The sequence below is a fragment of the Bactrocera dorsalis genome, chromosome 5, assembly GCF_023373825.1.
Source record: "Bactrocera dorsalis isolate Fly_Bdor chromosome 5, ASM2337382v1, whole genome shotgun sequence".
In the NCBI taxonomy this organism is placed as follows: domain Eukaryota; kingdom Metazoa; phylum Arthropoda; class Insecta; order Diptera; family Tephritidae; genus Bactrocera; species Bactrocera dorsalis.
In genome coordinates this window covers 71,573,488-71,586,261 of record NC_064307.1, presented here as the reverse complement: position 1 = coordinate 71,586,261, position 12,774 = coordinate 71,573,488, and the positions used below count along the sequence as shown (strand labels likewise).

The 12,774-nt window shown below is 36.1% G+C and overlaps 2 protein-coding genes across 5 annotated transcripts; one reads left to right on the top strand and one right to left on the bottom strand.

The window, feature by feature from the left end:
• Window positions 1–500: 500 nt before the first annotated feature.
• On the bottom strand, window positions 501–4,648 carry LOC105229463 (serine/threonine-protein kinase PLK4). Its single transcript, XM_011209772.4, has 7 exons — window positions 4,268–4,648; window positions 4,103–4,198; window positions 3,651–4,044; window positions 2,487–3,585; window positions 1,899–2,430; window positions 1,653–1,841; window positions 501–1,592 (listed from the first exon to the last, which is right to left on the bottom strand). The coding sequence occupies exons 1-7, from the start codon at window positions 4,301–4,303 to the stop codon at window positions 1,242–1,244; spliced, it is 2,697 nt and encodes an 898-aa protein (XP_011208074.2). The 5' UTR covers window positions 4,304–4,648; the 3' UTR covers window positions 501–1,241.
• Window positions 4,649–4,916: 268 nt separating this feature from the next.
• On the top strand, window positions 4,917–12,666 carry LOC105229464 (cyclin-dependent kinase 12). 4 transcript variants are annotated; one of them, XM_019991505.3, is made up of 9 exons: window positions 4,917–5,053; window positions 5,756–6,692; window positions 6,788–7,863; window positions 7,926–8,115; window positions 8,184–8,700; window positions 8,777–9,667; window positions 9,739–10,127; window positions 10,655–11,128; window positions 11,249–12,666. In XM_019991505.3, exons 2-9 carry the CDS (start codon window positions 6,178–6,180, stop codon window positions 11,349–11,351), a joined length of 4,155 nt encoding a protein of 1,384 aa, XP_019847064.2. In that variant the 5' UTR covers window positions 4,917–5,053; window positions 5,756–6,177; the 3' UTR covers window positions 11,352–12,666. The 4 variants fall into 4 exon arrangements, with proteins under 4 accessions (XP_019847064.2, XP_011208076.2, XP_011208075.2 ...); XM_011209774.4 differs by lacking the exon at window positions 4,917–5,053 and adding an exon at window positions 5,364–5,503 and having other exon boundaries at window positions 5,608–6,692; XM_011209773.4 differs by lacking the exon at window positions 4,917–5,053 and adding an exon at window positions 5,365–5,503.
• The last annotated feature ends 108 nt before the right edge of the window (window positions 12,667–12,774 follow it).

The window sequence follows — 12,774 nt, the reverse complement described above, 5'->3', positions numbered from 1 at the left end:
ACATTTTAATACCGACTTTTTTCGTAAAGACCCTTTTTTAACAACTAAATAAATTAAACAAATATATTTATTTGATTGTATTTCTTTACTAAATAACAAAAAATAAAAAAGATAAGGTACAAAAACAAATATAAAAATTAAAAAAAAAATTAAACAAGAAATTTAAAAATTAAAAAAAAAATATACATACATACATATACGCATATAACAAACAAAAATAAAAAAAAAATAAAATAACATAAAAAAATATATTAAAAATGTAAAAATATAAAAATTTAAAAAACAATAAAAAAATTAAAAAAAAAAAAAAATATATATATAAAAAATTAAAAAATAATACAAATAAACAATATTTAAGTAAATATATATTATAGAAAAACTACAATATAATTGAAGGATTATATTGTCCAAAATATTATTTGAAAACCCAATATATGTATGTATGCATGCAAGCATGCAATACCATTTAAAGTAAATAATACAAACCTTTTTGATTTCAAAATTTGTGTAAATTTATTTCATTGACTTTTAAGACTACAAGGATTATTAATTTAAATGCATATAGCTAAAACTTGCTAAATCTAATTTAACAGGTAAAATAATATACACATTAAATGAATATTATTACATTAAGCAAGTATACTGAATTAATAATGAAATATATATGTATTAATTAATAATTGTAAATTAATTACTTGTAATAAACTTGCACTATGAATAAACGATATAGGCTAGTTTTATATGTATATGCTAAATATACCGCTTAAACTACGTTTGCATGGGTGTGTATCTGCTAAGCTAAGCATAGTCTGGGCATATAAAAGCTCAAGGGCAAGTGTACCTGCCTTTAAGTGTACTTTTAAGCTTTATACTTACTTATGAACAATTTGTACGATTTTAAAAATAACTCGGCGGTTCACATGCGTTTTTCCTACAAATACCTTAGTTAATACACTTGTTTTCTTGTTCGCAGCATAAACATTTGGACTTTATTGTGTAACGCACACAAAAGCACAAACGTACATTTTATATATTTCGGCTTTAATTCAATTCAGATATACTAAATATACAAATATTTATTGCATTCAAGTATAAACAATAACGTTTTTATAAAAAATAATTTTCGTTTGTAAAACAATTTACAAATAAAATATTTTTAGAAATAAGAAACTGCTCGTTCGAAAATTCAATTCACATTTTCGAAAATTCAAAGAGCAGGCGTTAAAAACATATCTAGGGCACTAACGAAAATATCTCATAGCATGTTGTTGCGTTGTACCCGTGTTATTTGTAGAACGTGGTGTAGTCAACACTTCATTTCTTTCGTATGCGGCATAATGACCGTTATGCGTCTGCTTAGATTGCATAAAATGTCCGTTTGTGCGCAGAAGCGGCGCTTGCTTCAATTGCCGCTCCACCTGTGGCAATTGTGCTAATTTTTCTCTTACCACGATAGGCAGATCGTCTTGTGGGCTAAAGTGGGTGGACGAACCATTTGTTTGTGTAAAGGTAATACCACCGCCCTGATTTGCGGGTATCACTGAGACATGAGAACCGTCAGGGAATTGTACTTGGATAATGCCATGCGAAAGCTGTAATATCAAAAAAAAATTATAGGAAAGCTAATATTTTTTAGGTAGTTAACTTCCTACTTCTGTGGCGATACCAACGCCAGGTATGTTAAGTTTGCGTATCGGTATATTTGGCTGAGCTGCCATTATTTGTTGTTGTTGTACTTGCTGTTGCTGTAAACCCATTGATTGCTGCGACGAGGAGTTACTATAATTGCTGCCACTACGAAATCCCGAGGATGTGGTGCCAGTTGAAAAGTTAGTACTTTCCTAAAAGAGGTATTAACGCTGTTTACAAAACATATGAAAAAAGTGCTAAATATATACCTGTTGCGAGGTTGGTGTTAAATAAATGATGTTGGTAGTGTCGCGCATTGCCGTGCTAATACATTGCCCCTGCACCACATCCACATCACTGGGTCGTCGGCCCACCACTGCTGGAAAGCAGCAGTTACCACTAGTCTGCGCCAGCTGTAGCGCACTGCAGATCGCCAGGCAATGCTTTAAGCATTCCTCTTGATGTTGCAGCAAATTACGGGCAGTAAGCTCGTCATGGTCCTTCAGCAAACGACCATGCTTATCGTATACACGAACACCATCATTAGGCGATTTAATTACTTTTGCGCCATTATAAAAGAAAACCTCAAAATCGTCCATGCTTTCCATGAGCTGGCACTTTGCTTGTTTGCTAAAGAATGTAACTTTTGGAGTTTTGGCTTTAACTAAGTTGACAAAACGTGAGGCATAAATATATTTTTTCCAATGCTTGCTGGGTAAATTATTGTAAGAGTAAATGGAATGATTAGCAGCGATACCATCTGCTGGCGCTGGGGGCGATTCTTCACTAATAGGTAGACCTCTGCATAAAAGAATAATTTTATTAAAAATCTTATATTTTTTTTATAGTGCCCTTACCGTCCTGGATCTGGTTGGTAAATGGTAATACGCATTCCATCTTTTGAAAACCAATATATATCGGTGATACGATCTTCACGTAAACGGCTTTTATATTTTATGAATTCCAATGCCACCTCGCCACCCGATAAAATACTCATGATGGCATTTTTGGTTTTATAACGTGTAGGCAAAAGACGATTCGTGTTTAATGGTGGCACACCCAAACGTTCTGGTGTACTTTTTTGTTCTTGCGAAGCTTCATTAGTTGGCTTCAGTACTTTGTGCATACCGTCCATATGATTAGACTTATGCGGCAAGTAATCAATACCACCAGCGGGAAAGTTATTTTCAACATTTTCCCCACATGGTTTGGGAAGCGGAAAACGGTTTTCAACCACGTAACGTGGTGTTGTTGGTAAACTATTGTATTTGGATGAGCCGTTAGATTGCCACTCAATGTCCATGCTATTACTTTGAGGAGTTGATGCTTGGAATGGACGTTGTTGATTTGTTTCCAAATAGTCACTGGCAAAAGAATTATAGGAATGTGCCGCCTTCATTGGCGCAAAGTCAGCATTATTTTGTTGATGCTCATGTATACGCTCCAATGTACCACCGCGCATTGGATATTTTTCCATTGAACGTGAACGTTGTAGTGCAGCAGTACGTGATGAACTAGAGTTGCTACTGGCAAATGTTATAATGCCGCTGTCACAGCTTGAGCCACTTTGTTGCTGTTGATATTTTTGCCTATGATTTTGCATGCACTCGTTAATGTCAACGCTTATGCCGGGAGCAGCTGAACCTGCAGCTGTGACACAACCTTGTTCATGACGCAGCATGAATGGATGTTGTAGCACTTGTTCTAAGGTTATTCGTTCATTGGGATCCTTTTTTAATAAACGTTCTATTAAATCTTGTGCATCGTACGAGAGATGTTGTGGTATTTGGAAATCCGACTTTACAACTTTGTTAAGTGTGGACTGTACTGCATCTGTATCAAAGGGTGGGTGTCCGACAAGCAGTGTGTAGAACATGCAACCAAGACCCCAAACATCAGCCGGTAAGCCATGGGGAGCTCTAGTTACCACTTCAGGTGATATGTAATTTGGTGTACCTGAAATATATCGAAAATAGCTTTTGATAATATATATAATTAAATTATCATTCACTGTTACTTACCGCACATAGTCATGTGTTTCTCATCAGGCCATTTTAATTGAGTTGCTAGTCCGAAATCGCCAATCTTGACATGCATATCTTTGCTTAGTAACAAATTCGAAAGTGATATATCACGGTGCATTATCTGATGAGAATGTAAGTACAACAGACCCGAAACTACCTGTCGTAGTATGTTCGCCGCTTCATCCTCAGTCATGGCCCGTCCCATCTGTTGTTTCATATAACGATGCAACTCGCCATTATGTGCCAGCTCTAGCACCAGATATACATAGTTAACATCCTGAAAAAATGTGTACAACTCCAGAACAGATGGATGTTTTAGACGCGAATGTATTTCAACTTCTTGTCGTACTCTGTTGGCTAAGCCAGCACGCTGTATAAGCTGTTTGTCAATCTTAATAGAAAATTTTCAGTTTTTCAAAAATCATATTTAAGTGAATTAATATATGTACCATTTTAATAGCCACTATTTGATTTGTACGCGTACAACGCGCCTTATAAACACTAGCGAAGCCTCCTTTGCCAAGTAGATGAAGTACTTCATATTCCTACAATTTAGTAATTGGAAAGTTAGCGTCACTTGAAAATTTACTTTTACACTATAATGTAACACACACCTCAATACACTCCCCTAATCCAACGTGTATAGACATTGTTGGGATAAGCTTTTACAATCTTTAATCAACCAACACTTAACTTTTTACTTTACTATTCAAAAATAATTGTTTTTCCTCAATAATTATGTAAATAAATAATAGCATCACACCTGCCTACATTCCTTGGCACTTTTTATTTCTTTTAAATTCGAAGTCAACGTCAAAAAACGTTTATGCTCACTAAACAAAGCCGCGCGCTATCAACTGGTATATGACAGCTACATGACAGCACAGCCAATTTAGAATATTTCAATATTAAAATATTGCCTAATACTCAATTGAAATTAAAAAAAAAATTAAAACACTTATATTTTTCGAATTATGAAAATTATTACATTTATCTATTGTCATCGTTCTTTTAATAACGAATTTGCGAAAATATGAACTTTATTTTTTTACATTGAAGCAACCCTGTGCATTCGCCATTTACGCATTTCGTCGAGAAATTTTCATTTCGCTGTCGTAATCATAATCGCTCTGTGCGCTGCTGGGAAAGAAAAATTCCTTTTAATTCAGCTTCCATAATTTTATTGCCATTTTCATAGAATTTTATGCAAATATGCTCATTTAAAGAACGCACATGAAACAATTAAACCCCAAAGAATATATATAAATTAAATGCATATGAAATTAGAACAAAATTTATTTGCTTTAACTTTAATGAAATCACATTTCGTGGTCAAGGAAAAACGGGAATATTGCTCCAGTGAAGTAAAAGGCGCCCTGCACACCTTCGTAACTTATATGGTATGTGATAATACCACGTACTCGTAGATATTATAGTGGAATTCTATACCAGTGACCAAGTTGTTACAAATGTGTTAATAAATAGTGCGATTTCGGTGAAAGTGTGAGAAATTATTTATTTCGGATCAAAATATTTGTGACAAATAAATGCAAGTTACTGTTTTATATACGATCCAAAGTGAGAAATAATAATGCAACCTGCTCTAGACTAATGGACAATCGGTAGTGGTCACGTCGATACGGGCAAGGAGCAGAAAAATTTAAATATTTTTATTTTTTACAAGTTTTTGCCCTGAATATTTACCAACACATTACAATTAGTACTCCTGAAAGTTTTTTGAATAGCTACGACTAAATTATTTACTGCAAGTTGTTAAAATTATAAGTAATGCCGCTGCGTGTATGTCAAAAATCTTTCTTCAATCAAAACAAAAACCAGAGCTGTTAAATGTAAGTTTTTCTTAAAATATTTTTTTAATTTTGTTTTATTAAATATTACTTTTACATTATCTAATATTGATTATATTTATTGCTAAACTTTTAATCCTTTTTAGACTTGTTATTTCAGATATTAACTTTTAAGTTGTGAACACATAATAAACATATTGAATAAAATGTTTTTTTGTGCAACACCGATTTCATTATTTTGACATTTGTCAGTGTTGTATGGCTTGACTATCTACTAACCTCAAAATATTTCAGGGCAAAAAGTGACAAATGATAAATTTTATTTCTGTTGCCGTGTTGTTGTTGCTGTTTGTAATTCATCAGGGCGACATCGTTGACGGCGAAGCTTGCAGAAAATTTCACAAATAGGATAAAACTACGAAAATCATTCTTAAATTGCATTTATTAATTTACTGCTTTGGAGTATAAAATCGCTGATAAAATATTTGACATGTGAATTGGAATTATGTATAAATCAATCAAGAAGGATAAAATTTTAGAACAAAAAAACAGACAGCCTACATTTCCTCTCTGCTTGAAAGCAGTGAAGTAGAAGAAAAACACAACAAATTGAAGAAATTGAAATAATACTGTGTTATAGTTGAAAGTACCAATTTCGAATAAATCAGGTTCAAGGATAACAAGTGTTAGTGATTGTGTTTCTAATCGTCCCGCTAATGGAAAAAGAACGGGGCGGCAACAACACGCGCTACGCCACTGTAAGCGATCGTAGCACCGTTGTTGGTGGAAATTCACAATCTCTAATGGCTAGTGAATATGACGGCTTATTAAAAAAACATAAAAAATCTAAAAAAAAGAGTGGCAAACATTCACTTTCTCGTGAAAACTCTCCTACCCGACAATCAAGGCATAGCCGTAGTAGTAGCAACCAGTCTATACAAAGTCGATCCAGTGCAGATGGCGATGAAGCTTTAGCAATTAACCAATCGACGAAAACAAATGCCTTGAATGCCATCGTTGAATACTCTGACGTAAGTTCCGAAGATTTCTCTGATCCGGAGGCTGGCGAAATTAATTCGGAGCCAAATGAAACCACGAAACAGCAAAGTGTCAATGCAGTGATTCCAAATGTTAGCAAAGATCTTAGACCTTCCACACAACTTCCTCCACCAAATGCACCCAAAACAGATCAACAACTTCAGAACATGAGCAGTGATGATGATACTTTCCGGTATGTTAAAATGTATATAAATTTTTGGTATTATTATTTATTATTTTATGAAAACATTGTAAAATTAATTAACTATTGTATTTTTCTTTTACCAGAAAGAAACGTAAAGAGAGTCTTGACAATTTATCAAATCTGTCACCAAATCGTGTACGTCGTATTATTCTTGGCTCTCCAGTTCGGGGAGTGAAATCAAATAGCACTGCAACAACTGTTTTATTGAAATCCAAAGGTGATAAAATATCCACTTCAGGCGGGTCCCCCAACGATTCGAGCACAGTAATGTTATCTCACCATCGTACACACAATGACCCGGCAAAGAAAAAACAAAAAAAGAATAGCATTAACAGTAGCAGCAGTAGCAAAATACTAGATGAAGAAGTTTCCGATTGGGATGCGGCGCTAGCAAGTAGTGATTCCATGGATACCGATGAATTTGAAGCAGAATTAAAGAGACAAAAACGCAAGAAAGCCAAAAAAGACAAAAAGCATAAGCGGAGTAAGAAATCAAAGAAACGAAAAAAGAAACGTGCCCGATCATACTCAAGTATCGAGTCGATTTCTGACAATGACTTGGATGAAGTTATAGCAGCTGAGAGTATACGTCACTACACACCTTCGCCGAAAGCACACCGTTTTCACGAGAAGCCTGTTGGCAATAGTGCAATTAAGAGTCCCGATCGTAACATTACTGGAAGTGGTGTTGGATCATCTTATACGCCAATAAAAGAAGTCAGTCCAATGTCCATAGATACACCACCAATGCGTCCAGGTAGTAGCAACAGCTACTATGCTGAAAAGACGGGAGCTGCTAATGCTGCGGTAAAACCGAGTGGTACATCTACAGTTGCGGCGGCAGCCTCTGGTCTACAAGTCACCGTAACAAATCAACGGCATCGTACGCCCCCACGTACCGCTGCGAAAACACGATTCCCCGCCGCAACATCACCACATACACCACCACTTTACGTGGCCGGTAGTGTTGAACGTGGACATACCGCACGTAGCACACGTTATGCGCTTAGTCCACCAAAGGAAGATCTACTATCTACGCACCATCATCATCAGCATCGCTCATTAAGCAATGCCAGCGGTGGTGGTACTACTAGTCATCATTACAGCGGCAGAAGTAGCAGTGGTGTTGATATGCATAAATATAAAACTATGTCGCCTGGTAAGGATAGTTTGTCTTATTTGCGCGAAATAATTATTTCAATTGATTACGCTCTCTTATAGATCGCTACCATCATCATCAGCCTACTACGCCGCCTCACAAGCGGAGAAAAGCAATCGATACACGAACGCCTGCGTACGAGCCCCATCATACACGTCACCATAGCTCTAACGCCCACAGCTTGCGTAAAACACATGATTTTGATCGTTTCGGTAGTAATAATAGGGACAAATATGCTAGACGATATTCCAGGTAACACAGAGTACACCAATGAATTAGTGCTTTTAAAAAGTATTATCATTGTATATTTGGTTTAACAGGAGCCCTAGTTTGTTAAATATTCGGAGCAGGCAATCACCAGCATATGCGGCAACTTCTTCATCATCATATCGTAGTAGTGGTGTTTCGAGTGGTAGTCACCGTCATAGTGGCAGCAAATACCTACAAACATCACCTTCCCCTGTAAGATCAAAGTCGTCAAAACGCGGCGCTGGTGCTGATCGTTATTCACGTTCGCGTTCACCGCGTTCTCCAACTAGACATTATGACTCTCCACCCTCGCCCGTCTCTGCAGCGATGGTGAGTGGACGTACGTCACATCGACGTTACCGTTCGTCGTCACGCAGCCGTCGTCGTGATGCCAAGCGTTCATACACCCGTTCACGCAGTCGAACACGCTCACGCTCACGTTCACGTACCCGATCGCGTTCACCTTCGTCGTCACCCATTTCACGCGACCTGAAGCTCAAACGGATCGAATACAGTAAAAAGATCAGCGACACCAGTCTATTTGCTGAGCTGGTGAAAGACAAGCACAAGCGGCAGAAAGCGATAGACGTGAGTGTTGAATACATATATATTGTATATTTTTGTAAATATAAATGTATATCAAACATTATTTATCATTTCATAGGCACTGCTAGAACGTCAAGAGGAGAACAGTAATAGCAATAGTGCGCTCATTATAAATGAGAATAGCTCGTCTGTAGACAGCGGTACTCCCAAGGTTGTCATACATGCCGACCTCACACCGTCCACCACTGATAGCGCTACAGCGAAATCCGCAACATTAGCACCCAACCCGGCGACAACGGTGGCATCAACGCCTAACGGTGTGAGTGGTGGCAGCAAAACAGTTGTCGAAATAACTAACATTCCCATGCCGAAGGTGGTAGATGAAAAGCTTATCACCGATACCAAGACAAATGAGCCCGCCACCAAAGTCACTGCAACAAATGCGACAGTTGATGAGACCGATCGCCAGTCCGTAGTACCGCCGCAAATTAAGGCTAAACCTAAAAGTCTTACTGCTTTACCAATGCCACCAGGCATAAGTGCCGCTGATTTAGCCATTGCGACTACACCTTCACCACCCTCCGAGTATAACAGCAAAAGTGTTTCGCTTGTTCAGAAAGTGAGTAACAATAGCGCCTCATCCTCCGCCACGCCAGCTGCAAATACTAATGCCAACAAAAGCTTGCTCAATTTGCCAATGCCACCTATGGTGCCTGGGGGTGAGGAGCTCAGCGGCGATGAGGACGATGTTATTAATAGTCCAGAAGATTTTGATACGGCAAACACCAGCAACAATGCGTCGAAAGGCGGTGCGGATGCTGCATCAAACGATGCTGCAACGGGAAATGGTAAAATTTCCAATAGTAAAGGGAACACAAATACTGCAAAACGTAAACGACCTGTTATATTAAATCGTCGCGATTCACGTAATCAAGTACGTGATTGGGGCGAACGTTGTGTAGATGTCTTCGAGATGATAGCACAGATCGGCGAGGGCACATATGGACAAGTAATGAATAAAACTATTATTTTTTTTTAATAATTTGTAACATGATTACTATATATTTTTTTCTAAACTAGGTATATAAAGCTCGTGACCATCACACTAACGAAATGGTTGCGCTGAAGAAAGTGCGTTTGGAGCACGAGAAGGAAGGCTTTCCCATTACAGCTGTGCGTGAAATTAAAATTTTACGCCAACTGAATCATCGCAATATTGTCAATCTTCATGAAATAGTCACAGATAAACAAGATGCTTTAGAATTTCGAAAAGATAAGGGCTCTTTCTATTTAGTATTCGAGTATATGGATCATGATTTGATGGGTCTGCTGGAATCTGGTATGGTCGACTTCAATGAAGAGAATAATGCCAGTATTATGAAGCAACTTTTGGATGGGCTCAATTACTGCCATAAGAAGAATTTTCTTCATCGTGACATTAAATGTTCAAACATCTTAATGAATAACAAGTAAGTAACGGACTTGTGGAGACTAGGGTTGCAAATTTTTCAATTTTTAATTTTGTATTAAAAGCTAAATTTTTATTTTTTCATCCTGATGTTGGAATGGAAAATTTAATTTTCATTTTTAAATCCCAATGTTGGGGATTAATAATTAAAATTGCATCTATTATTTTTTTTCATTAAAAATGTATTCTGAATTTATAATCCCTAGCATAAATTTAAATTAAAAAAATTAAATTGTTTTAGAATTAGCATTAATTCGGTAGTTGGGATTATTTTTTTTTTAATCCGGTATGCGTGATTAATTATTTTTTATTTTTCGATTCGGTATGTGGTATAAAAATTATTTTTTAAATCCATATTTGAGATTACAAAATAAATGAAAACTTAAATCAAATGTTATCAATTATTTTTTAACTCATTATTTGCAACCCTGGTGGTGGCCAAATTTTGTTTAATCTTATCATTGTTGCTACACAATGAACAGAAATATTTCATTTATAAAAAATCTAATCCTTTCATACATTTTGCAGAGGTCAAGTAAAACTTGCCGATTTCGGTTTGGCACGTTTATATAATGCCGAAGATCGAGAACGTCCATACACTAACAAAGTTATAACACTGTGGTATCGACCACCGGAACTACTACTCGGCGAAGAGCGTTATGGACCAGCGATTGATGTTTGGTCATGCGGTTGTATATTGGGAGAGTTGTTCGTTAAACGACCACTCTTCCAAGCGAATGCCGAAATGCCGCAATTGGACACTATTTCCAAAGTCTGTGGTACGCCGGTGCCGGCAGTATGGCCGAATGTAATCAAACTACCACTCTTCCATACATTTAAGCCGAAACGTCAGCACAGGCGACGACTACGCGAAGATTTTGAATTCATGCCAATGCCCGCTTTGGATTTACTCGATCGCATGCTGGAATTGGATCCGGATCGGCGCATCACCGCTGAGGAGGCGCTTAAATCACCATGGCTTGTAAACATCAATCCCGATGAGTAAGTTATTCATGATTGCGGTGTATGGATTGTGTGGCATAACAGTTTCTACTATTTAAACTTTTATGCAATAATTAAATATTTGTTTTTGCAATATCTCACTTTTACTACTTTCTGCAGAATGGCTATACCAAGGCTGCCTACATGGCAAGATTGCCACGAATTATGGAGCAAAAAACTACGTCGTCAAAAGCGAGAACAGGGTGACGCAGGCACACTGTGAGATTACATCTTTTCCATGGTGACCACGCCGGTCATTGATTCTGAGATGACCCAGCGCTTAGTGACTGACAAAGTGACAGATAACACACAACCATTGTGTATACAGCGGGTGCAACAACAACAATATCAGCAATCATTTCTAAAATCAATTGATGGCGCTGTGTATGCAGGAAACTAATACCAACGACAATATGGAAAACTGTCTCAATTGGATCTAATTTTAAATGTAAGATGGTAAAAGATTTAGCGCAGCTGTTATTGTTGTATCTAACGTGTCGGAAGTAAGAAGTGTTGAAAGCTTAGCAAATACACACAATTTTCTTCATCCTTTATCTATAGTAATTGTAATTGATTCACGACATTTTAGGTTTTTTTTTATAATAACCATTATAACTTACTATTTTTATTATAACCATATTATTAGTAATGGCATCAAGTTAAAGCGTAAACTAAATTATAATTAGTTTTAAAGCAACGAAAAGGATAACTTAAATAAAACTAAGAAATCATTAAACTTTGTAAGCCGATTACAAAAAAAAAGAGAAGCAAGAGCAAAATAATATAATAAATGAATATCAAGATCTACATACACATACACATTTAAGTACATGCGATTGAAAGTCTCTTTTTTTAACACCTTTTGGGGTGCATTTATTGAAATTATATTAGAGCACAAACGCAGAAAACAAAAGTTCGTTAAAAATGGCAAATTTGTAAACAGTGTCCCATTTATATGCATACTATTTACTAAGTAAAATAACAAAGCATATTACGAAAGGACTGACAGGTGACTGGTAAATTGTTTATGCTGCAACAAATAGACGAATTTCAAACAAAAAATACTGTAAATAATAATCAAGAAATTTCAATAGTTGCACACAATTTCATACGCATGATATCGTCTCAAACCTATTTTATATGAGTAACGAGTTAATCTCTTTTGACACTTCACTAACTTCAAGAACTGTAACTATGTTTAATTTTACGTTCAAAGCATAAATATGTATGCAATAAGGACTTTCGTAAATACATAAACTAATTTAAATATGTGTGTTACATATGCATATACAATGAAAACAATGTACGTACAATGTACATTAAAAATTTGTAGAATTAACTTAAACGAGTTGAACGTTGCAACTACATATTACTGTAAATCATGAATAAATAGCAGCAATTTTAAATTTAGTCAATAAAAATTACAAAAAAACCAAACGTATTAAGAAGGGTTCATTACAATGATAAGTGTATATGTTTCTAAAGAGTTGCGTGAGAATTTTTTTAATAGTTTTTTCTTTTTTTTTAATATAATTTATCACACAATATTTCCTTTAAAAAATAAAAATGGTTCTTTTGGGAAATGGGCTTAACAGTAACAAATTTCGGTATATATTAGGTGTTCCTTAGAATTGCTATAAGTAAGG

Excerpts from the sequence above, each read along its gene's own strand:
- LOC105229463 (XM_011209772.4), bottom strand. The coding sequence starts at position 4,303 with ATGTCTATACACGTTGGATTAGGGGAGTGTATTGAG. Across the intron at positions 4,045-4,102 it reads AAATAGTGGCTATTAAAATG|ATTGACAAACAGCTTATACA; the intron begins GTACATATATTA and ends TTTTCTATTAAG. Across the intron at positions 1,842-1,898 it reads TAACACCAACCTCGCAACAG|GAAAGTACTAACTTTTCAAC; the intron begins GTATATATTTAG and ends TACCTCTTTTAG.
- LOC105229464 (XM_019991505.3), top strand. The coding sequence starts at position 6,178 with ATGGAAAAAGAACGGGGCGGCAACAACACGCGCTACGCCACTGTAAGC. Across the intron at positions 8,701-8,776 it reads AGCGGCAGAAAGCGATAGAC|GCACTGCTAGAACGTCAAGA; the intron begins GTGAGTGTTGAA and ends ATCATTTCATAG. Across the intron at positions 11,129-11,248 it reads GTAAACATCAATCCCGATGA|AATGGCTATACCAAGGCTGC; the intron begins GTAAGTTATTCA and ends TACTTTCTGCAG.